Source organism: Anser anser, assembly GCF_964211835.1.
Source record: "Anser anser genome assembly, chromosome: 1".
NCBI lineage: Eukaryota > Metazoa > Chordata > Aves > Anseriformes > Anatidae > Anser > Anser anser.
This window is the reverse complement of record NC_139720.1, coordinates 94,706,661-94,728,068: the sequence shown is the minus strand read 5'-3', so window position 1 is coordinate 94,728,068 and position 21,408 is coordinate 94,706,661. Positions and strand designations below refer to the sequence as shown.

The window sequence follows — 21,408 nt, the reverse complement described above, 5'->3', positions numbered from 1 at the left end:
TTACTAAGAAGGTCGCATCTCTGACTTAGTTCCACAGTGGCACGTAAACAAGTGCAAGAACATACTTAATACATGAACCAGGGTTGTGGTTTATAGGAAGTATAAATGCACGTTCCAGTAGAGGAAGGCTATCAAAATTGAAATTGGGGAAAGGGACAGGTGTGTTTTGGAGTGTTGGTTTTTGTGTTTGGTTTGAAGTATTTCATGTTGCCAGTTAGGCTAAAGTCATGAATTGGTTTTGGGGTTGTTGTTTGGTGTCGTTGTTCTCCCCACTCTCTGCGCACACCCCCCCCCCCACCCCCCCCCCCCCCAGAAGACCAGAAGATGTGCATTTTGAGGCTTTCTGAACCCTTAGGTATTCTTGTGTTTTTTTTCAGGCATTTCTCTGTATTGGAGCACCAGAACCTTTAACATGACAGCTGTGACTATCTTCACAGCACTCTGAGCTAAAGCTTTAAAATATCTTAGGAGTTAGCAACTGTTATTGTCAAACATTTAAGATTCATTTCTGTTTGCTTGTGTCATTTTACATTATCTGTAGAAGCAGATTTAAATGAGTTTTGAGGTCAGTATCTATGCAGAAATCCCAGTGATGCTGAGATTAGCAGCAGGAATTTCTTGACCAAAAATTACAGGATTGGTTTTACACTGGAGTAAGTAATGGACAGGAAGTCAGAATTCACCCTACAATGGATGGTTTATAATAGCCCCACTTTGAAATGCTTAGGGTATTTTATCTTTCTGAGGAGTGACCTATTTACCAGAAAAATGAACTTCTAGACATGTTAATTAATAGTCTTAAACTTTTCCTCTATCCCAATTTGGCATTTTCTTTTGTAAGTCTACCTTCGATGTTCAAAAATACTTCAGGCAGAGTTCAGAATTTCGTGTTAGAAATGTCATATCATGTGTTAAGTTTTACAGTCTCTAATATATTTTGTAATTTGGGAAGGTGATCAGAAGTTCTTAAAACAAGTGTTTCTTTTTACTTCATTATAGTACTCAGCCTCGCCAAATAACTGTGGAATACATGCTTTTACTAACAAAACTGCGTGATGTGTCAGTCCTAGCTTCCTTGAAGGCAACTCTATGAAATTCTCTCATCTTTTTCAGTTGCAAGGTGTTGTTTACGTTTTGTTGATGCGTTATGATAGGCTTCATACCATCTGTTTGAAAGTTACTTGTCTTCTTCCCTCCCATCCCATGTCCTCTCCTACCCTTTTCATTGCCAACAGACATGTCAGCAGCAGTGACAGAGTAGGAAAACCTTACCGTGGTGTGAAACCAGTATTCAGCATTGGAGATGAAGAAGAATACGATACTGGTACAGTAGATTTTCCTCTTACCTGGATTGACTTATATAGACAAATTTATGATGTGTGGCTAAATTATACGTGTGTGTTTTGCATCATTGTCTTGATGTGTGACATTTTTCTAACTATTGATCATGTTTGTAATTGTGATGTCTATAACTAACCAAGGAAGAAATAGTCTCTTCAAATACACATTAGCAAACTAAAGAAAAAAAAGTTTTTGTGGTAGGAACCAAACAGCCAACAGGAAGAAATGGCATCAGGTGGATATAGTTGATTCTTCATGTTCACTCAGTATTTTTGTAGTAAAAGAGGTGTTTTTCTGCGCGGGTCTTGTAGAGGCAGACCTACAATTGTACCCTTATTGCTCATGACAGTAAGCAGAATGCAAAGGACCTAATTTGACTGATAGATTTCAGGTTGAATCTCTAGTACTGGCAGTTAATATAACCATCTGAATTTCTTGGAAAAAAAAATAGTCTTTAGAGGACTAATGTATGCACACCTCTCCAATGTTATACCTCTCCAGTGATAAAAAGATATACTTTTTAGCATTGAACCTGTTAAGAATTGATTCATCTCTTGATATACATGCAAAATGCCATCGAATAATTGTGCGATTTTTATTTACTTTTATCTACTTGAAAAATTACAGGCAAAACTGGAACACCACTCTTCTCACAAAGATTTTTGAGAGACAAGTGCAAATGCTAGAATAGCAAGGACCTACTGCTGTCCTGTTTTGATTCTGATAGTGTTAACTCACTCCCAACCATCATCATCTCACAAGTAGCCATCCTGTGACCAAGAGGCATACTCAGTTTCCATATTAGAAACAAATAGCTAGATTGGGAATTGTTGACCTGAAAATGAAATAATTTAGGAAGATTACTTAGATTTTTAAAATCTGGAGCCATTTAAATAAGATTGATCAGAAAAAAAGTAATCGTTGTTTGACTTATGTAAGAATTGGGAAGGAGCAAAATGAAACTAGCGGGTAGGAGGGTTAGCACTAAGAAGATACTTCTCCAAATTCCATATAAGTACTAAGTTTGCACTGTTCTTTGTTGCAAGACATTATGGATGCTCAAAGTCTATGTGGTTTCAGAAAACCAGGTCCTTTGAGATGAATCATCCAGGACATACTTTCTGTAGTGTTTTTAGCTGATTTCTATTCAAATTTGCTTTTAAAAAGACTGTTAAGACTCAAGTAAGAAATTTGAATAAACAAATTCAGCACATACAAAGTGAAATATGTTATTTTTAGTACAGAAGAATGCAGAAAGAAGAATGCTGACTCTTTGTAATTGTTTTTGTAAAGTTTTAGTATGGCTTTGGTTTGTGGGTTGCTTTGGTTTTGGGGTTGGTTTTTGTGTTTTTTGTTTGGTTGGTTGGTTTGTTTGGATTTTAATAGTTAAATAATTGCAACCAGCTAGAGTAATTGCAGTCTGCTCTAGGTGGCCCTGCCTGAGTAGAGAGGTTGTAGCAGATGACCTCCAGAGATTTCTTCCAACCTCAGCCATTCTGTGGAATGAGGATGGATTTTGTTCCTTTCTTCCCAATTTCATAATGTATTTTGCAGTGAAAAACTTTTCAAAAGTGTGGATTTCCAATTCTGAAACGCTTTGATCATTTATCATTTAACAAAGTATAGAAAATTGACTTTGAAGGAGACACTTTAAAGAGTTATCCTTGGAAGTTATTTCTGGGGGTAACTTCTATGGTTTTAATATACTTCATTTCTTGAGATTGATAGATTGCTTAAATTCTTCTAATGTAGCACCAAAGTTAGTATGTAAACAATCATCATATTTAGATGTAAAAACAGTCTTTTACAACTAAGTGATAACGCTTGTGGAAATTCCAGGTGTTTCACAGAGGTCTGTGCTACAAATTTTGCTTTTGAGTATATTCTCAAATGTCTTTAGAAAAGAAGGTGAACCCTAAGACGTATTTTGCTCTTATCCAAGGTTATTCAAGGCAGTAAAAATGAGGACAGTCTGAAGAATTGCAGAATTAACTTGCTAGTGTGAGTGATGGCTGTGAAATGTCTTTTGCAACAGGCATAATTGAATATGCTAGAGCTTTTCTCCTGTGGGATAGTCAGTTTAGGGGAGGAAACATGGCTGCAAAATAGTGCCTAGAATATTGGCACATTTTTGGTGCTCTTTGCCAAAAAATACTGGTACTGTAGCTGCAAAAAGTGTACAGGACTTCAGTGGAAGTCTGGAAAAGTACATGTAGAAGAGACCTGTCAAACTTCACTGAAGGGACAAACAAACCAGCTTAATAAATCCTATGAGCTGAGAATACTTGTCTGCTGAGAGAATATTAATAGAGAAGTGTCAAATATGCATGCGTCTTTCTTGTTTCCCTCAGAGCTATTGTTTATGGACACTTGGAGGCTAGGTGGACCCTGATTTGAACCAGTGTGGCTACTATGATTTTAAATGACTTGAAAATTGCCTGACATTGTGTGAAATTTTTTTTTTTAACTACCACCTCTTCAAATAGATGAAATTGATAGCTCTTCAATGTCAGATGACGATCGAAAAGAAGTCGTCAACATCCAAACATGGATAAATAAACCTGACGTGAAGTATAACTTCCCCTGTAATGAAGTAAAAGAAAATGGACATATGTTTCCCAGGTACTGGAATTACTCCTAAACTTAATGTAAATGTCTGTCTCAGTACACTTTTAAAAAATATTCTTGTATGGTTAAGTTATTCATGATACACCTTCATTTCTGGTATATTAGTGAAACAACCTAGAGGAAAATGTTATCACTATATTTGCATTCTTATATTTTCAGTGTTATAGAGTATTACTTATGTACAAAATATAGTATAAAATTTTACTTTGTAAAAAAGATAGGAAGAAAAACATTCTCGTTAAATATAGGCTTATTTTTCAAGACCAGATAGACCCAAGTACCCATTTTTTCATGTTTTTCTTATCTAGTTTTCTGACTTGTAGTACTTGCTCATCTTGCCCCTGAAATTCAGTGACCTTGTTAATCCTGCAAGAGCAGAACATGTTGTTTACTGCATTTTAGCTACCCCAAAGAGTACAAATCCTATTGAATCTGTATAACAGAAAATTAGGATTAACTTTCTCTTTCATCATGGTCTGTTATTGTCTTTTATTAAAATAAATCTAATGGAGAAATAAAACGATATGGTGTATGATTGCTGATCTGTCATGGTATAATTTCCCAAACTGAATTTAAACTGCAGTAGTGTGTTCATCACACATGTATTGCTTTTGAGAAGACGACAAAAGTGGGTCTTGAACTGAGCAGGCAAGTGAGCAACTCCACATTAGTGCTTGTGCAGTGACTGACAATCAGTCATTGAGTGCCAGCACATCCTGGTGGCTTAAATATACAGAGTTGCAGTTCTGTGGATGAAGGGATAGGGTTTGGGGTATGACTGAAGGATGGAGGAGAGAAGCTGGAGGCATTTTCCCTGCACTGCATGACCTGGCATGTTACTGGTGGTTTTGATCATTGATGTTGATAGCACTTGTGTCTTTTGTGTTGAGGTGATGATGCTATGCTTTTGTATGCTTTTGAGGCTGCTATACTTGTTTTCAAAATATCTGTGATTCAGTACTTCAGGAAAATCTGAAGTATTTTGTAGACGGTCCTAATCTACATCAGTGTTAAACTGTTTTATCTAGTTCTCTCCATGTAACTTGTTTGTAGAATTTAGCTTTGTAAATAGCTGATAATTAGTGAAATAGAAAATGTAATTTCTGTTTTTCATTTCCCTTCAAGTCATCTCCTAGTCACGGCAACCCATATGTATTGTTTGAGGGAGATTCCATCGCGGAAGGGTCTGGCTTACATACAGTCTCGACAGGCACTCAACTCTGTAGTCAAAATCACATCCAAGAAGAAACACCCAGAACTGATTACCTTTAAATACGGAAATAGCAATACTTCAGGCATAGAAATTTTGGCAGTTGAAAGGTAAGCCATTTCAGTAGCTCTGATGTTGGTAGCGATGGTATACAGAATGATGTCACCTGGAAAACAGATGTATGCTGTAATTCCCAGAATTGAGTTCAAAAGTAATAGTTTTTACTTAGGAGCAGGTATTTAGATGTGAGCTATAAAGAAGATCTGCCAGTGGAGTAAAGAGAGTTATGAGACCCAACAGAGAGGGACTGGACTCTAGGGTCTCCAATGACAGTTGTTGGGGATGAGATGAGTGCAAATGTTTTCTTTTTGTAATGTCTTAGTTGACCACTTCATTTTCATGTATCTGCAGCCTGAAATAGGGATGTGTGAAGGGTGGGATTTAAAGAGAGAGGTGAGTCTTTTGTGGTATACTTTTTGAGACATTTAACTCTCCCTATATGTCGTATAAGGAGTTATGGAGCCTGACCTCAAACTATGAATCCCAGGTTTTGAAAGTTAGCTATTGCCATGGTTAGCATTGGAATGCCTAATACTAGGTCTGAAGCCAGAGGGATGTTTATTTTATTTTTTATATTTTATTTTTATATTTTATATATTTTTTATATTTTTGTTATTTTTATATTTTTTTAATATTTTTTATTATTATTATTTTTTATTTTTTCGTCCATGTAGCCTCTTGTTTCTTGTCACTGTTTTAACAAAGCCACTGACATTCAGTAGGTCATTTTTCCCATCCTTTTCCTTGGTGAGAACTGTGAGTGCTCTGTTTTCAGAATTAAGTGAGAGATGAGTTTCCCAGTTGTCCTGTTGGCTATTTAGGACAAAATGAGTTTGGTATTATGTCAGACACAGGTAAATTAAATGTATTGTGGAGAACTTTGCTTCTTGTTGAATTACTTCATCACCACTTTATTGAGTGGAGCAAATACAAAACAGAGGATGGTAACTAAATGATCTAGGTGTATCCACAGGAATTAAAAACAAAAACGAAAATGAAAACCAAAGACTGCCATATGTAAATCGGACAGCGCTATCTGTAGAGATCTTGAACTGCCTGTTCCGTTCCATTGGCAATTAATGAGGAATTTTCCTTTCCAGGAGGGCCAGTGAAATACTCCTCAACAGTTCTAAGTTCACGAACAGAAAATGTGTCAGAGCATGAATAGGAAGTAAATGTTATGTCATTTTAATAGTTTCCCTCCTCTTTTCCCCTAGAGTGTGCCAGAGGAAAAAATCAAAGCAAGAATTTGAGTTGATGCGTAAAAATTTTGTAGCAAGTTTATGATGCCTTTTTTCTTTTTCTGTTTTTTTTTTTTTCTACTTAAGGTATTTGATTCCGAATGCAGGTGATGCTACCAAAGCCATAAAACAACAGATCATGAAAGTATTGGATGCCTTGGAGAGTTAATAACTAAAGACTTTGTAGAGAACAGTTTATAAAGAAGAAGCAACAAAGATACTGTATGTGGACATGGGCTGGCTGTTTTCCAACTGAATACTAACTTAAGAGTTTTTTTCTGTTTGCTGGTGGGAGTGCCTGAGTAGCAGGCTTAAGATAGGGTAAATTATTACCAATTTCTTAACAAGATTTTTAATTTTTTTCTTTTTTTTAATTTTTTTTTTTTTTAGAAACATGTATTATAAAGGTCAGTTTGTTTCTTTTTTGTGCACCCTTAATCCAAGTGATCTGCATCTTTGTAAGAGAGGATGCAGCTGGGTTCATATAAGCATGTCAAAGGAATGAACTGCCTGATATGGAGAAGCAGTTGAAAACAGAAACAGCTTTAAGTGACTGATACTTGAAAGTCAAATGTCTTCATGGCCTACAGTCTATAAATTTGAGTTTTGCCTACTGGGTAGTATCAAGGACTATGAAAAACTTAGCTTTGTAAGCAGAGCAGATAAAAGCTTAGGAATTTTCTTCCAGTTAAAAACAGTTAAGTGAATGGGACAAAATGCCAATAATTTGGAAAGTTAACTTTTCTGAAAGTCCTATCCACTACTAGGTTAAATAATTGGAATTGATTATAAGGGTATCTTTAAATACCAAAATGAACTGTACACAATAAGCTTTTACTACAGGGTTGTGATTCTTTTAAATTATGCTAAATTTTGCATTTCATAGGTTGAGATTGTTTCTCTTGTGAGGGTGAGTGTACATGTTGAAATTGGAGTAAATGCTTCATGGCAGAGTATGACAGTTGAAAACAAGTTATATGGCTCCTCTGAAGCAAAATGTCTAACATGTAAATTAGATTTTTAAATACCTTCAGTTCGTGCAGAAATGAGCTTGTGCTGATAGGTGTGTTTGAAGACTGAAGGTGTGGCAAGAAAATTAACACACACGAATAAAGTGAAGAGATTCCAGTGCTGTATACTTGGGATAAATGTATTCATTACCTGTTGCCTTCATTGGCTCAACATCTGTTTATATTCTTTTAATAACTTCTAAGCTAGTAAAAGTTTGAGAGATTGCAACTGTGTCATAGTGTATCTGCAGCCTTCTGCTTGATACAAAACAGTTAGTAAGAAGGGTTTCTCTTGCTAAAAAGTCCAGTACAGGAAGGTTCTTATGGCAAAGGCACAGCATCTTTGTAGACGGATATGAAAATTACCAAAAATTGTGAAATAAAGACACTAGGGGTTAGAGTTGTTGTGTAAAGTCTTCTGAGTATTTGAGTCAGAACCTGTGAATTGGTACATCATCAGGAGAAAAAATAAACTGACCTTTATAAAAGCCAGTTACTCTAAGTTATTTTACTAGGAATCAAGCTAGGGCACCTTAATTCTGGAACTTATTCCTTTCTTTTTTTTTTTCTTAGTATCTGAGTAAACACCAATAGAACTTGAACTGTTGAAGATATTTGCATGAAATTGCACCTGGGCCAACACTCACATATTTATAGTTTTGCCCCGCAGCTGTTGTATTACATTTTCTTCCTACTCCCTTCTGAAACTATCCTGAAGAGTCTCTGACTCTGTGCCTATTTCAGCAATGAGATTTTTTTCATGTAAAGATGTTTGTGTTACTGTTTATAAACTACAGTTGTAAATAAACCAGTACAATTTGAACATAACTTCTGACAGAAAGTATTTTTAATTGTATAGTGTGTGAATTCTGTGAATCAATTTAACAGTTTTTCCTAAAGGTATTTTGTAAATCGAAGTGAACTTGATATCTGGAGTAAAAGAAGTTGATTATGGGTCATAAGGAGCTGCTGTCAGTGACACGTTAATGTAAGTATGTCAGAATTTTGGCTAATTTTATAGGATTCTTTTGGGTGAACCATGGTCAGCATTCATAGAAAGGTCAAAATGAGTTAATAAATGGTCATATTATAGAGAAGGTTTCTGCATGAATTCCAGGCTTTTCAGCATCGTATTTTACTATTATGCTGACAAATGAAAATGTTGACAAAGTGATATAACACATTTTTGTAAGTCACGAGAGAGTGCTAGTGAGAGAAAAAAGTTGCAAACAAAATAAGGGGAGAATTGAGACATGCATAGCTGAAGTACCTAAAGTGGTATCTTGAAGAATCTAGTTACTTGTGAAAAGTACATTCAGTTGTTAAACTATTATGTGTATTTGGGTATTAAATATGAAGAACGAGTAATGTGTATGCTTCTCTGAGGTCAACAAATACAGACCTTTTAGATCTGCAGTAACTAAGGCTACAGGAAGTCAGTTTTAAAATCTCTTCTGTGTAGAAATGTATTACCCATGCCAATAAGAGGTTAATTATTTGTAATTTTTAAGTTACAAGTTATAACTGTGCAAGTTACCAACAGACTTCTTGTGTTACAAAGCTCAATCCAAACTGAACAATCATATTGTCATTTTATGTCTACCCACAACTTAGAGACTACTTTTGTCTCATGGCGTATTTGTTGTATCTGTACTTAGGGTGCTAGTTACAAAACCTGAATTGCTAAGCAGAAATTCTAATTATAGTACTAGAGTGACAGCTTTTGAAAAAAAAAAATCAAAATAATCAGTGTACAACTTCTAGTCTCTTTCATCTTCGGGGATTTTCTTTTTATTACTTGCCAGAGGTTTGCAGGCTGTTATTTTGTATGTGCTGCTGACTACATTGTTGAATGTGTTGTTTGAAGATAAAATGACAGCTGCTGTGTTGCTCAGTTTTTAACTTTTATTTAATCTCAGTTTGGTGATTAAAAATGTGGTCTTTTGCAGGAAAGGAATACTTCTCAGAGTAAGCTTTCTTGACAGTTTGAAACTCACACCTTTGCTTTTCATAGCCAGGGTCAGTGCTTCTGTGCTCACTGATTTTTTTAATTTATTTATTTTTGTTTTGTTTTAATTGTCTCACAAGTTATTTTAGATTCTGATCTGTGTGCAAATTTGTGCAGAACTTATATTACCCACCGGAAGTATTCTCAGACTGTGTAGATATTATTTTAGTTACATTGTCCTCTCCATATGTAAGTAAAGATTAATTGCTGCTCTTTCAGTTTAGTTCCTGTTAGGCCTTACACATGAGTATTAGCAGTGTTTGTAGCTTTGACCGAGCATGTCAGCTGTAGTTCCAAAATTTTTGATGCTGTCACATAACATTTTTCAATATAGGGGCACTCTACTCAGTGGCTGAAGAGTTTCCCCTTTTGGGGAAGAAGGGGGTGATAGTCTGCTAACATGTTCTTTTGGGTATTTTTAATGCTTTCAGATATTACTACTGTTTCAAAATTTGAAAAATACATTGTACCTCTCTACCTTCGGAAATAGTATGAGCCTTTCTGGTTGAAAGGATGCTTTACTGCTTGTTCTTATTCTTTTTCTTGTTCTTATTCTTATTCTTATTCACTTTACTGCTTGTTCTTATTCTTACTTTGTGCTCTGTCTAAACCCCACCCGAACTCAGGAAACAGCTGTTCTCTGCACCTGGAACCCTGCAAGGTTTGCTGTTCTGAAAAAAACAAAAAACAAACAAAAAAAACTACTGCTGGTAATTCTGCCATCTTTTGGGTTGATCAGTTTGGGATGAGGTGTTTGCTCGACTGCTCCAAGGGGCAGACTGAGCTGTGTTTCTGTTTGCAACTGCAGCACATAAGGGGTGTGCATTTTATGGTGGTTGTGGGCTTCCCATCCTTTATCTCTCCACGTGTTTCCTGAAAGTGGCTTCAGCACGACGTGTGAAAGAGAGTGACCACACCGGGTTACCCATTTTGTTTTATTTTTGCCCCTTCTGCCACCATTGGTTTTCGACTTTGAGAGTTGCCAGACTCCGAACAGGAAAATATGCATCTAGAAGCATGCTTTTAGAAAGCACAAGACGGTAAAATACACACGTAAGGAAGCAATGTAGTGAGTGAAGGGGAGCACTTGATGGTTAAAACTTCTGCTGGCTGCCAAGGTGTTTCGAGTTTTCTACCTGGGGCAATGCAGTTTCGTTAAAGAAGGGGGAGACGTGCCAGCGTTTGAGGTCAACAACCCCCCTGTACGCCAGCACGGCGCCTTGGGACGAGCCTTGCCCACCAGAGGGGTGGGTAAGAGGCCCTCAGCCGTTCCCGCCCACCGCGGGGGGGGCGGCCTACATCTCCCAGCAGCGCCCCGCGGCGCGCAGGCGCAGAGCGGGGCGTGAGGCGCGGGGATGCAGCCGGCGCGCGGAGCCATGGCCCGTGAGTGGCGGCGCGCGGCGCGGCGGGGCGCGGCCGTTGCTCCCGTCAGGGCTCCCGTCAGGGCCGCCCCGCAGCGGGGCCGCGGCTTGAGGCGCCCGGAGCAGAGCCCGGGAGCCGGCTCCGGGTCCGGGCCGGAGGGTGGTGAAAGACCAGCGGCTTCCCCGTGGCCCTCGCTGGTGTTTTAAGTGCCGCGGCTTCCTCGTGGCTCCCTCCCGCCGCGCTTTAAAATATCAGTGAGAGGAGCTGGGCTCGCTCTGCCAGATGCCCATTTGATTTTTTGCAAAAGGGATCTTTCAGGAAACGGAATCTCTGCGCTTAATTTCCCCGAGTTACAACACCCCCTGAAAAAGACACAACTCGAGAGCGCCTCCTGTTAGGGCTGTCCTGTTAGGGAGGCGCACGAAGCGAACTCTGGTTGGCCTGTTGGAAATCTCATCGCAACCTCGCTTTCCCAATCAGCTAAACGTTAAAACAGTTTATTACGTGCACTGTGGCCGGGTGAGAAGTTAATCATTTGCGTACCTTGTAGAAGTCAACCGCTTGCCTACTAAGGTGAAGCAACGCACGAAGGAACACTTGCCTATCGTGTCCCAGCCTGGCCTGCCCTTGGACCAGCTCCCATTTCCCCCAGCACCGTGGCAGTGTTGCTCACTGCTTCCCTGAGTCCTGTGGTTCTGGGTGACAGGGGAGCTTCCCTGAAAAGAGAGGTGATTTCAGCCTGGGGTACCCCTGAGGAAAAAGGCAGAGCGTTTGGGTTCAAAAGGAGAGAGCTCTGCCCAGTCGGGATGTGCACTCCTACAGCCCAAGGTATGAGGAGATGCACAAAGGGGAATGAATGCACATGATTTGATCTCGCCCGTGTAATTCAGAACGTGCAAATATAAATCCTGCTTAGGTGTGTAGATGCAGCTGTCTCTTGGCTAGAAACTGGGTTGTAAAGAAATGATCAGGAAAGATGTTATCTTTATAGTTTTATGGTTCCTCACATCCATTTCCCAGGCCAGGTGTGATTTGAATCATAAAAGCAAACTTCCCATATTTGTGTGTTTTGGGGATTATGCAGCCTTTTAGTTTGCTAGTGGCATTTTAGGAGATTCAGCACTGGTTGGGTGACGGGTGCAATGAAAAGATACACTTACAAAGCACGCAGCAAACTGGGAAGGAAGAATCAAGACTAGATAACTAGTGGTCTTCCTTTCCTGCTTGCTGTTGCACAGTGTCCTACATGAGAATGTGGACTGGGTACTGCCTAGGCTAAGCAGGAGCTAGCCTGTGACCAGCATGTCAACTCCCTGGTCCTTGACCTGAACCAGGGGATGGCCATGTATGGTTCCCAGGTAGCAAGCCTGCGTTTGAATGTTCTCCCTGTGTTAGGAGACTTTTTCCAGAGTCATATACCGACTGCAAAACGAGTCGGAAGTGGTTTGTGTGCATGTTGTTAATATGTAAGTATATTTATTTTGTTAAGTGCTCATTAATGAATTCAAGTTTTGATTACCTGGGGAAATTCCACTGGCTAATTTTTTTTTTCTTTTCTGCCATTAGACTTCCGCCTGGCACTTATTCAGCTTCATGTATCTGCTGTTAAATCAGATAACCTTCAACGAGCCTGTGGACTGGTAAGAGAAGCATCGGCTAAAGGAGCAAAAGTCGTGGCTCTACCTGTGAGTAAAGATCATGATTTACTTAAAATACATACACCTCAAACTCTTGGAAATATCTTTGTAGTGTTAACCATGCATTATATATTCCTGTTTCTCTCTGGATGTGCTTGTATGCTGTATGAGACTCCAAAACAGGGGGAAAAAAAAATGTGTTGAAGTGCCTTGTTCTATCTACCAGAATGTATAAAAGGAGGGAAAAAAAAAAAGTTTTTTTAAATTTTATTTTTAATGGGGCAGGAATCTGTTCAAGTTCATGTGGTTTAAATCCCAGGCAATTCCAGCAGCCCTAACTGGTTTATTCTGAATTAACGAAAGTAAGACCGTGGTTTGAATCTTTGCAGAAACTGTCTGTGCCAGAATGTAGAAAAAGGTGATTTTCAGCTAAAGAGTGTTGATACGAAGCAGGATGTGTTGATAGGGAAGCAGGCATCCATCTTTGCCATAATTATTCATGATCAAACAGTCAATGAGAAACTAAATAGACGTCAAACATTTCCAGCAAGTCATTTGTGGCTGGATTATGATTAAAGCATCATGATATCCTTGTGCGGGAACATGATCACCGCTTAAAATTACTGATCACTTCTGATTTACTTTTTAGCCTTCAGCCAGGATTACCTTGCTGATTTTTTAAAAAAAAAAAATTTTTAACATGATTTGCTGGCAACAAGGTACCTTCCCACTGTAGCTGTGAGCTTTTTCCTCTGTTCCTGGGGGTACATGTGCCTGTGCCTTGCAGCATCTGACTTGGGATTGCAAAGTTCTTTTCTGGGTGAACTTTTGGTCTGAATGTTTTACACAAAGAATGTTTTGGTTCCTGCTGTCCTAGGTGAAGTATTAAGCAACCTTCCCTTCTCTGTGCTAACACAGCTCTTGTGTTGCAAATACGACCTTTGATTATTCTGTCTAGGTCTCCTAGAGGGAGATTATCTATTATTAGCTACTTTTTGTCATGTGTATAAACAACCGAGTTTTCCAGACATATTTAGCTTAGATACTCCATTTGCCAATCATAATTAATGCTTGTAAACCCTCTCAAGCAAGGGCAAGGGCTTTCAGAAAGTTTGGGAAGGTAAATTTTGTACTGATACTAAGAGATAAAATACTCTCTTTCCTCCACCTTATTTTTTAAGTCACACAACATAAAGAGTTAATACGCAACAAGCATATAGTCTACACGTTTGCATAGGCATACGGCAGTTTGCGTGACATGTTAGCCTTTGTGTGTTAATATTTTTTCATTTCTGACCTAGGGAAAAAGCATGAAAAAAAAAATTAAGTTTGAAAGGTCAAGTGCAGTGTTTACAGATTTTAACTTCATTTTTTTTTTCTAATTCTAGGAATGTTTTAATTCTCCATACGGAACCCAATACTTTAAAGAATATGCAGAGAAGATCCCTGGAGAATCAACACAAAAGCTCTCAGAAGTTGCCAAGGAGTGCAGCATATATCTTGTTGGAGGTAGTTTATTCCTAGTGACTGTCTCATTGAGGGGAAAAAATGGGCAATGTCTATTTGTGCAACTGAATCAATACTCCATATACTACGGGGGGGGTAAAACTTTGTTCTCTCCTTTTTAAAGGATCCATTCCAGAAGAGGATGGTGGAAAGCTGTATAATACATGTACTGTCTTTGGGCCTGATGGTGCTATGTTGGCAAAGCACAGGAAGGTAAGGTGGTACAATATTGTTATTAGAAGGTTTCTCATCTATGTGGCCAGTATTCAGCAGTGTTACCCAAAAATGGTATTGCCCTTTGTCTTTAGGAGGCACAAATGATTTCATCTGCACCTAAAGGTGATAGGAATTCGCAGCATCTTGCAGTAATAATAAGCAGTGCACTGTCATTAAAACTGCATCTCATTTTAATTTGGGATGTGTGTTTATCCCTTCCAAAGCTGGTCATTATTAAGTGCTGGACAAGGACGATGAGGTGCGGAAGGCTTACTTGACTTGTCCCAGATGCTGGGAAAATTGTGGTAAAGGCTGATCCAAGTCGTCTGAATTCTAGTGCCACGTCAGTGGGATCAGGATTTTTCCTCAGGTTCCCAAAGGAGTTAGCCTCTCAGTTACCATAAAGACTGCTCTTTACATACTTTTTGTGCTATATGTATAATAGTGCAGACAATCGAAGTCCAAGTTCCACAGTTAAGCTGTGTCTGCTGTTTGTGGTGGGTAGGTGCTTACTGTCATCTTCCACCTGCACACTGCTTGCCCCTTGAGAAACGACCTGTTTTTGTAACTATGTAGTTCCTGCTACTCTGGCTTTGTGTACAGGCATCGTTCCTTAAGTGAACAACAGCTTGCTTGTTTCAAGGAAAAACAAGAGAATGCAAGGTTACTTGGAACAAATGAGATGGTGCAAAATGGATCTGGGGATGCAGTTATTCTTTTTTTTTTTCTTTTAACTGATTGTGCATTTAGCTACACCATTAGATCACTTTCTGAAATACTGCATTGTCTTCTGTCTGTCATACTACACCAGCCCATAAGCCCTGTAGTTGTTTGCAAAACGAGTGCAGGCTTGTACTGCATATATATGAACTAACAGTAATACAGAAACAGCTGTATTTTTACAAAGCTCCAGTCAGGAACAGATATCTACATTGCAAGGGATGGGATAAACACCGTCTACAGGGGCTAAGAAGCATCTACAAGTCATGTGAACTTTGTGACTTTTTGAAAGTATTTCCTGGAGAAATTTTGCAGGAATGGAACTCAAATTTTGGCGAGGAAAATACCACTTGCTTTACCATATTGCACTTATAATCATGACAAATTTGAGATGTCATATACATAGAGTACATTATATATGTACCCTTTCTTTAGCAAAATTACTCATTAAATCAAGATAGATAGTTATTTTACAAGGACCCTTTTCTTGAAGATGTAGAGCCATACTGCAAATTAATTGTTCTATTTTTAGCTGTTTTTACTAACTCTATTACTGCATGGGCCAAGCATTGGACATTCTATTTGGTAAGCAATGTAAACATTTGATATGTGCCTCACTTAGGTCAAGGCTTATTTATATGTGTTGTTTAAAATGCCTAGTATTTGTCGTCTTTATTTTTTCTCCAAATAACTTTAGACATGCAAATTTCTGTAAAGAAGAGAACTGCTTTAAATTGTCTTTAGATCTCTTCATCTTAAGCAATGTTTAGTTGGGATCCTGACAGAAGAGTAGTCCAGATAATCGTGACTAGTATACATTGACTAGTAGGAAAAGTCTCAAGCACCAAGCAGAGAAATTATTAATAATTCTTATTAATAATCTTATAATCACAGATTCATTTGTTTGACATCGATATTCCTGGGAAGATACAGTTCAAAGAGTCTGAAACACTGAGTCCAGGGAATAGTTTCTCCATGTTTGATACTCGTGAGTATAAGACAAGCCTTCTCTTTAGGAGCACTGCCACAATAACACTACAGTCATTCTGGAGCTCTCTTCCCTACCATTTCTCCCCAGCAATGGGTTTTTAGACTGTTGGGTTTAAATCAGGCCTTTGACAATGATGGCAAATGTATTTTAAGTGTGTTCCAAGTGTGGGGGTCACTTCTGAAACTTTTTTAAAAGGCAAAGTGATTGAAAAAGGAGAGAGGAGTAGAAAAGGATAAAGCATACATCATGGCACTTCCCTTAACAAATAGTGGTCCTACTGAATTGTAAAAGAGAAGTTCCTGTATTTTTAATCGCAGTTTTTAAAACAGTGCTTATAAAACATGGCTTGGAAAACAATACATGTAGCACATGGCTATGCTGGCAGTTGTTTCATATAAAGATGGTATAATAATGGAGACAATTAACTGTAAATTCCATTCCAGGATTCTTGAATCAACCACAACAGATTTAAAAAAAAAAAAAAAAGACAGCTACCCCTACCCCATCTTCAAAAATCAGTATGACCTGTTAACTGAGCTCTAAGAGTCTCAACTCCCATGGTGACTTTCTCCTCCTTACAATATGCATGCTGCAAGAAAGTATGTAACTGTAATTTCTTTAGTCCACGGAGACCAGTGAGTAACTTTATCACTGAAAAATCTGCATCTAAATCAGAGAGGAACACATTACACACAAACCTGACATAGCGTGATGTTGTGGAAATGGCTGTTTTTAAAGGGTAGATGAGGCTACTTCTCACAGTCATCCTCTCATCATGAAGCATGAATTCTCCCCCACCAACAGATAATGTTTGCTGCAGATACACATTTAGAGAAACACATTTAAATATCGCTCCCCTTGTTACTCTGAGACATGTAAACTAACAGGTGGCAGGAGGTCTTGTGATTGCTTTTGTGTACTCACGACAGCAATATGACTGTTGTCTCTTGTGTTTTGAGAACAGCATACTGTAAAGTGGGCCTGGGCATCTGCTATGACATCAGATTTGCTGAGCTGGCTCAAATCTATGGACAGAAGGGTAAGGCTGAGTCACCTAATGAAGTGGAGCATGTTTAGCCCTAAGGCCTGAACTTTATGGGGCTGTTCAGGGTGATGGTACTGGGCACTCTCTAAAGTGTCATCAGGCACTCTTATCTTTGCCCATTAACACAAAATGCACCTTGTAGCCCGGACTTTGTTATTCATAAACACAGCAGATACTCATTTGTAAAGTAACAATAATTCTCTGCTACACATCTGCTGATACAATAATATAATACATAATGGAAATGTATTATGGCCCCATACTTGGTGATGTACCATAGGGCTTTGCTGGCATAAATAATCATCTGTGCCACACAGGAATGGGCTCTATTTGTCCTTCTATTAAGGGCAGAAGTCAGAAAAAAAAATAAAAGCTTACCATGAGCTTCAAAGTAGAGACACTCTAGGATAAATCATCTTCCCCTTAATGATAGTTTGTTTGTAATTTTCTTTTAACAAAGGTTGCCAGCTGCTGATATATCCAGGGGCTTTTAATCTGACAACAGGACCGGCTCATTGGGAATTGCTACAAAGGGGACGGTAAGAACAAAGTAACTGAGGGGGATTTTAGTATGTGGAACCGAATTGTTCTTGTATTCTACATCACGGCATACAGCAGAATTTCTGCTGCAGGACCACTCTGCTGTCAGAGCTGTGCCATTCTTTGGGTCTTGCATGGGTCACCAAAATGATTTTGCTGTCAAGGAGAAAAACAGGACCTGCTTATCCTTCACTCCTGCCAGCCCCTCTGCAGTTAAGCTCTTACATGGCCCTTTTCCCCATGGCTCTGAGCACCATTCACAAACTTCTGCACAGAACGGCCAGTAGACAGCAATAACCATGTCAAAACTGCCTTAATTACGGACAGAAATAGATCCTTTGACTCCTGATTATGCAGTATTACTTATTCATTAGGTCAGCTTCAATCAACTTTACTGCACACTGAATGAACATGTAATTCATTCTGCCTACTAACTCTGGGGCAGTTGGGTAGAGACTTCTCTTTCCAGGCTTGTTTTCTGTAACTTTTGTGTCATTTACAACAGAGAAGTCTTTAGGAGGCTGTATTGTTTGTTCTTCAGAGTGAATTCAGTTTCTTCTGCTTAGTTAATGGGTGGTATTAAAAAAAAAGACCTACTCATTTTCTTGCCCTATCTTTCTGTGAATACAGAGCTGTTGATAATCAAGTCTACGTAGCTACTGTATCTCCTGCTAGAGATGAAAAAGCATCCTATGTTGCCTGGGGACACAGCACCGTAGTAAATCCATGGTAAGTTCAGAAAAAAACCACCTTGGTTGAATGTTTTACTTGACTGTCTCACTTCAGCCCCACATTTTCACCTACTTTTAAAACAGATTATCCTTTTTTTTTTCTTATTTTCCAGCCAGCTAGTTTTAAAATGGTTTAACAGTATGCGTTCTTGTTGGAAGCGCAGAAGCTACTTCAGTAGTAGTATTAAGCACTAGTTAAGCTGCTGACCTTTTCAACTTGCATTATATATTATGCACTGTGGTGACTCCTTGAGTAGAATTGAACCATATTAAACAGCTTATACAAAACTAATTTCCTCAAAGAACACTTTGAGGTAAGAAAGAATGAGAAGGATACCTTCAAGTAGATGAGACTTTCTGACCTTAGCAGCGATTACTTCCCCTCCGCGCCTCTAGGTGACTGGGAAAACATCAAGTCTTTTGGCATTTTTCTTCCAAATAAATCATTCCACCGACACTACTCTTCTAGACAATTGCAAAGTAAATAAAGCTTTCTGTCATGCGCTCTTAACATTTTATGCTGAAAGCAGTGGCAGAGCACCTACTGGGAGACATGATAAGCATGTTCAGTAGCTCATGTAGAGTGTAAGTATACTCCTATTAAAAGCTGGTTGGATCCGAGAGGAGAAAGTGTTAGTCTAAACAACCAACTATATATGGTTGTCCCCAGTGAAGTTACTTCTTCCCCTTTGAGGTATATTCCATGTTCACATGTGCTGGTTCTCATAGTTGTGCTTGTGAATATTTTTGATCTTTGGAAACTTATGTTAAGTATGTATATGTCACACACAAAACATGTGCCACATATAAAACCTGGAAGCTATTTCTATCATGCAAGAGTTAAGAATTATGATGCTATTTTTAAGATAGCCCTGTGTCTACAGCTGTAGACATCAAGGCTAGAAACTCCCTCTTATATAAACAGCAGCAACTGGACTGATGCCTTAGACCTCTGTGTTAATGCTGTGAACAAATGTTCTTCATTTTGCAGGGGTGAAGTCATAGCCAAAGCTGGGGCTGAGGAAACAGTTGTATACACAGATATAGGTAAGCATTCGTTTGTTTTTTTCCTGCTTTCTTTCTTGGACAGGGCATAAGACTGGAGAGACTGTTTCTTTTTTAATGGCTATGGCTTTGTTCATGAAGTTACAGATGATGCAGTGTTCCCATCCCTTCTCAACCTTTGCTAGACTGAAGCAAAAACAAGCACTACCAGGACTAGAATATTCCATAGAAGTTTCCTTACTTATGAGGAAGCTGCTACCTACCCTAGCAGAGAGCAAAGCTGAGGCTTCCTTCCCCAGCTGCTCAGTTGCTGTGTCCTATGGACTCGTTCTCCATGAAAGCTGCTCTTTTCCTACCTTGTCTCAGACAAGTCCTGCTGTTAAAACTGCTCTTTTAATAGCTCTTTCTTCCCCCTCCAGATCTGAAGAAACTTGAAGAAATCCGTCAACAAATTCCTATTTTAAGCCAGAAGCGCTGTGATCTCTATAGCATAGAGATGAAAAAGTGACACCAGGTGAACGGGAAAAGTTCAAGTGGCACAATGACTGCTGCTTTCATCGTCAGGATTCCCTTACTGGTTGCTTGATAGGCTACTGCGAAATGTAATAGTTAATTAAAAACAAAACAACTTGTTGGTATAATTCTAAAATTGATTCAAACACAACTTCTGTATCTCCTCATACTTCATTTTACAGTATTTAATAGCTAGGGTGAAGCTGGAGGTGAAATCACCTCAACTCGCTAGCAGTTAACAATGATCTTTACTCATCATAATGGTTTAGTTACTTTCTTATTTCGCTTTTAACTTTCCGGGGCTTATATATAGGATGTAGAGGTGGGAACCAGGTTCCCTCTAGAAATCATCTCAAGTCCGTTTTGGTATTACGCACTTTTCACTGATTACCAGATAATCTACAAGTATGACTCTTCTGTGTCTGTCTGTCTTAATGGTATGTGCCTAAACAAATTGGTTTCTTAGCTGCCAAACTTCAAACCAGGCAAGCTTAAAATTTAACATATTAAGTGAAATAGGCCAAATTCTGCTCTGTACTACTTAAGGACAATGCAAGAAGCAGCCAAACAGAACTAGTACTATACAAGGAACTGTAACACGTTTTGGTGCACGCATTCTGTCTGGAAGATATATATTAAATTCTTACTACAATTCCTGTTTATTGCTGAAGCGATGTGGATTACTGTTTTTATAAAGCATTTCACATGTCACCACAGCTGTGCTCTATTTACTGCTTCCTTAATATAATGGCTGAGTTGGCTTTAGTTTCACAGTCAGGCTGTCTTCTAACTGAAAAGGTTGAGGGGAAGTCAGTCAAAAGGGTTAGAAAACTTGTTGCACTAATTAAGCCTTTCTGTCCACAGTCTCACAGATGTTCAGCAAAACCAGCACCTGCTTTCTACATGTATTATTGCTACCAAAGGCCAACTCTCACCAGCTGCATGGGAAATATGCCTTACTCCCTTGCTCTTGCTGAATTGATCAGCAAACTGATTAAACTTTAAAAAACTTAAAACCAGTCTAAAATTTTGTAAGAATTACCTTTTTTCTTAGAAGGTCAGCACTTTGGTGCTTCTCTTTCTAATGTAAAAAGATAAGTTTTTCCCTTCTTGGGAGTCAAAAAGAAGCACCTACCTCTGTGCTTCTGGTTTTCCAGCAGCAAAAAGGCACCAGAGGCAAAAGGAGACTTCAGAATACAGAAAAGCAGGGCATCAGAGAGAGGCTTTTGTCTTGTTCCATCTAGCCAGTTTCACCCAAAACCACTATACCTGTTTCTTCACGTTCAGCCATCCTCTTCATCCCACAGCTATCCTCTTGCCTTTTTTATTTCCTCTGAGTTCTCTGGGATGAACCAGCTGTGTGTGGTTTATAGAGGCCCCAGCCACCTATGGGGAAATCAATGGTTAAATTAAGCCAAACCCGGAGGAGTCTTTCCCCTAAAATTGAGGTCCCATCATTCCACTCAGTGGCATTATCCATTCCTGCAGGCATTTTGCGTCTCTGCTTTCACAGCATTTTGGTATACATATGGTACTGGAACTCTTAAAAAACACGCCACAGAGCGCAAGGTGAAATGAAGATTTATTTGTTGAAAAATAAATATAAAAAATTAACAATTTACTATTTGAGTTAGGTCTCCTGCA

The 21,408-nt window shown here is 38.8% G+C and overlaps 2 protein-coding genes across 7 annotated transcripts in view; both read left to right on the top strand.

Annotated features, from left to right (window-relative positions):
• Positions 1 to 8,318, top strand: part of TBC1D23 (TBC1 domain family member 23) — a 33,259-nt gene extending 24,941 nt beyond the window's left edge. For all 4 annotated transcript variants that reach the window (XM_083820340.1, XM_083820337.1, XM_083820338.1 and 1 more), the window contains 4 exons: positions 1,236 to 1,324; positions 3,828 to 3,963; positions 5,095 to 5,289; positions 6,568 to 8,318. In XM_083820340.1, coding sequence (XP_083676466.1) covers positions 1,236 to 1,324; positions 3,828 to 3,963; positions 5,095 to 5,289; positions 6,568 to 6,649 — 502 coding nt within the window. In that variant the 3' untranslated portion in view covers positions 6,650 to 8,318. The remainder of the gene's footprint in view (positions 1 to 1,235; positions 1,325 to 3,827; positions 3,964 to 5,094; positions 5,290 to 6,567) is intronic.
• A 2,444-nt stretch (positions 8,319 to 10,762) lies between these two features.
• Positions 10,763 to 20,478, top strand: NIT2 (nitrilase family member 2). 3 transcript variants are annotated; one of them, XM_083820383.1, is made up of 10 exons: positions 10,763 to 10,881; positions 12,427 to 12,545; positions 13,886 to 14,006; positions 14,128 to 14,216; positions 15,834 to 15,927; positions 16,895 to 16,969; positions 17,436 to 17,514; positions 18,146 to 18,244; positions 19,238 to 19,293; positions 19,671 to 20,478. In XM_083820383.1, exons 1-10 carry the CDS (start codon positions 10,854 to 10,856, stop codon positions 19,757 to 19,759), a joined length of 849 nt encoding a protein of 282 aa, XP_083676509.1. In that variant the 5' UTR covers positions 10,763 to 10,853; the 3' UTR covers positions 19,760 to 20,478. The 3 variants fall into 3 exon arrangements, with proteins under 3 accessions (XP_083676509.1, XP_083676510.1, XP_083676511.1); XM_083820384.1 differs by lacking the exon at positions 10,763 to 10,881 and adding an exon at positions 11,519 to 11,688; XM_083820385.1 differs by lacking the exon at positions 10,763 to 10,881 and adding an exon at positions 11,741 to 12,326.
• The last annotated feature ends 930 nt before the right edge of the window (positions 20,479 to 21,408 follow it).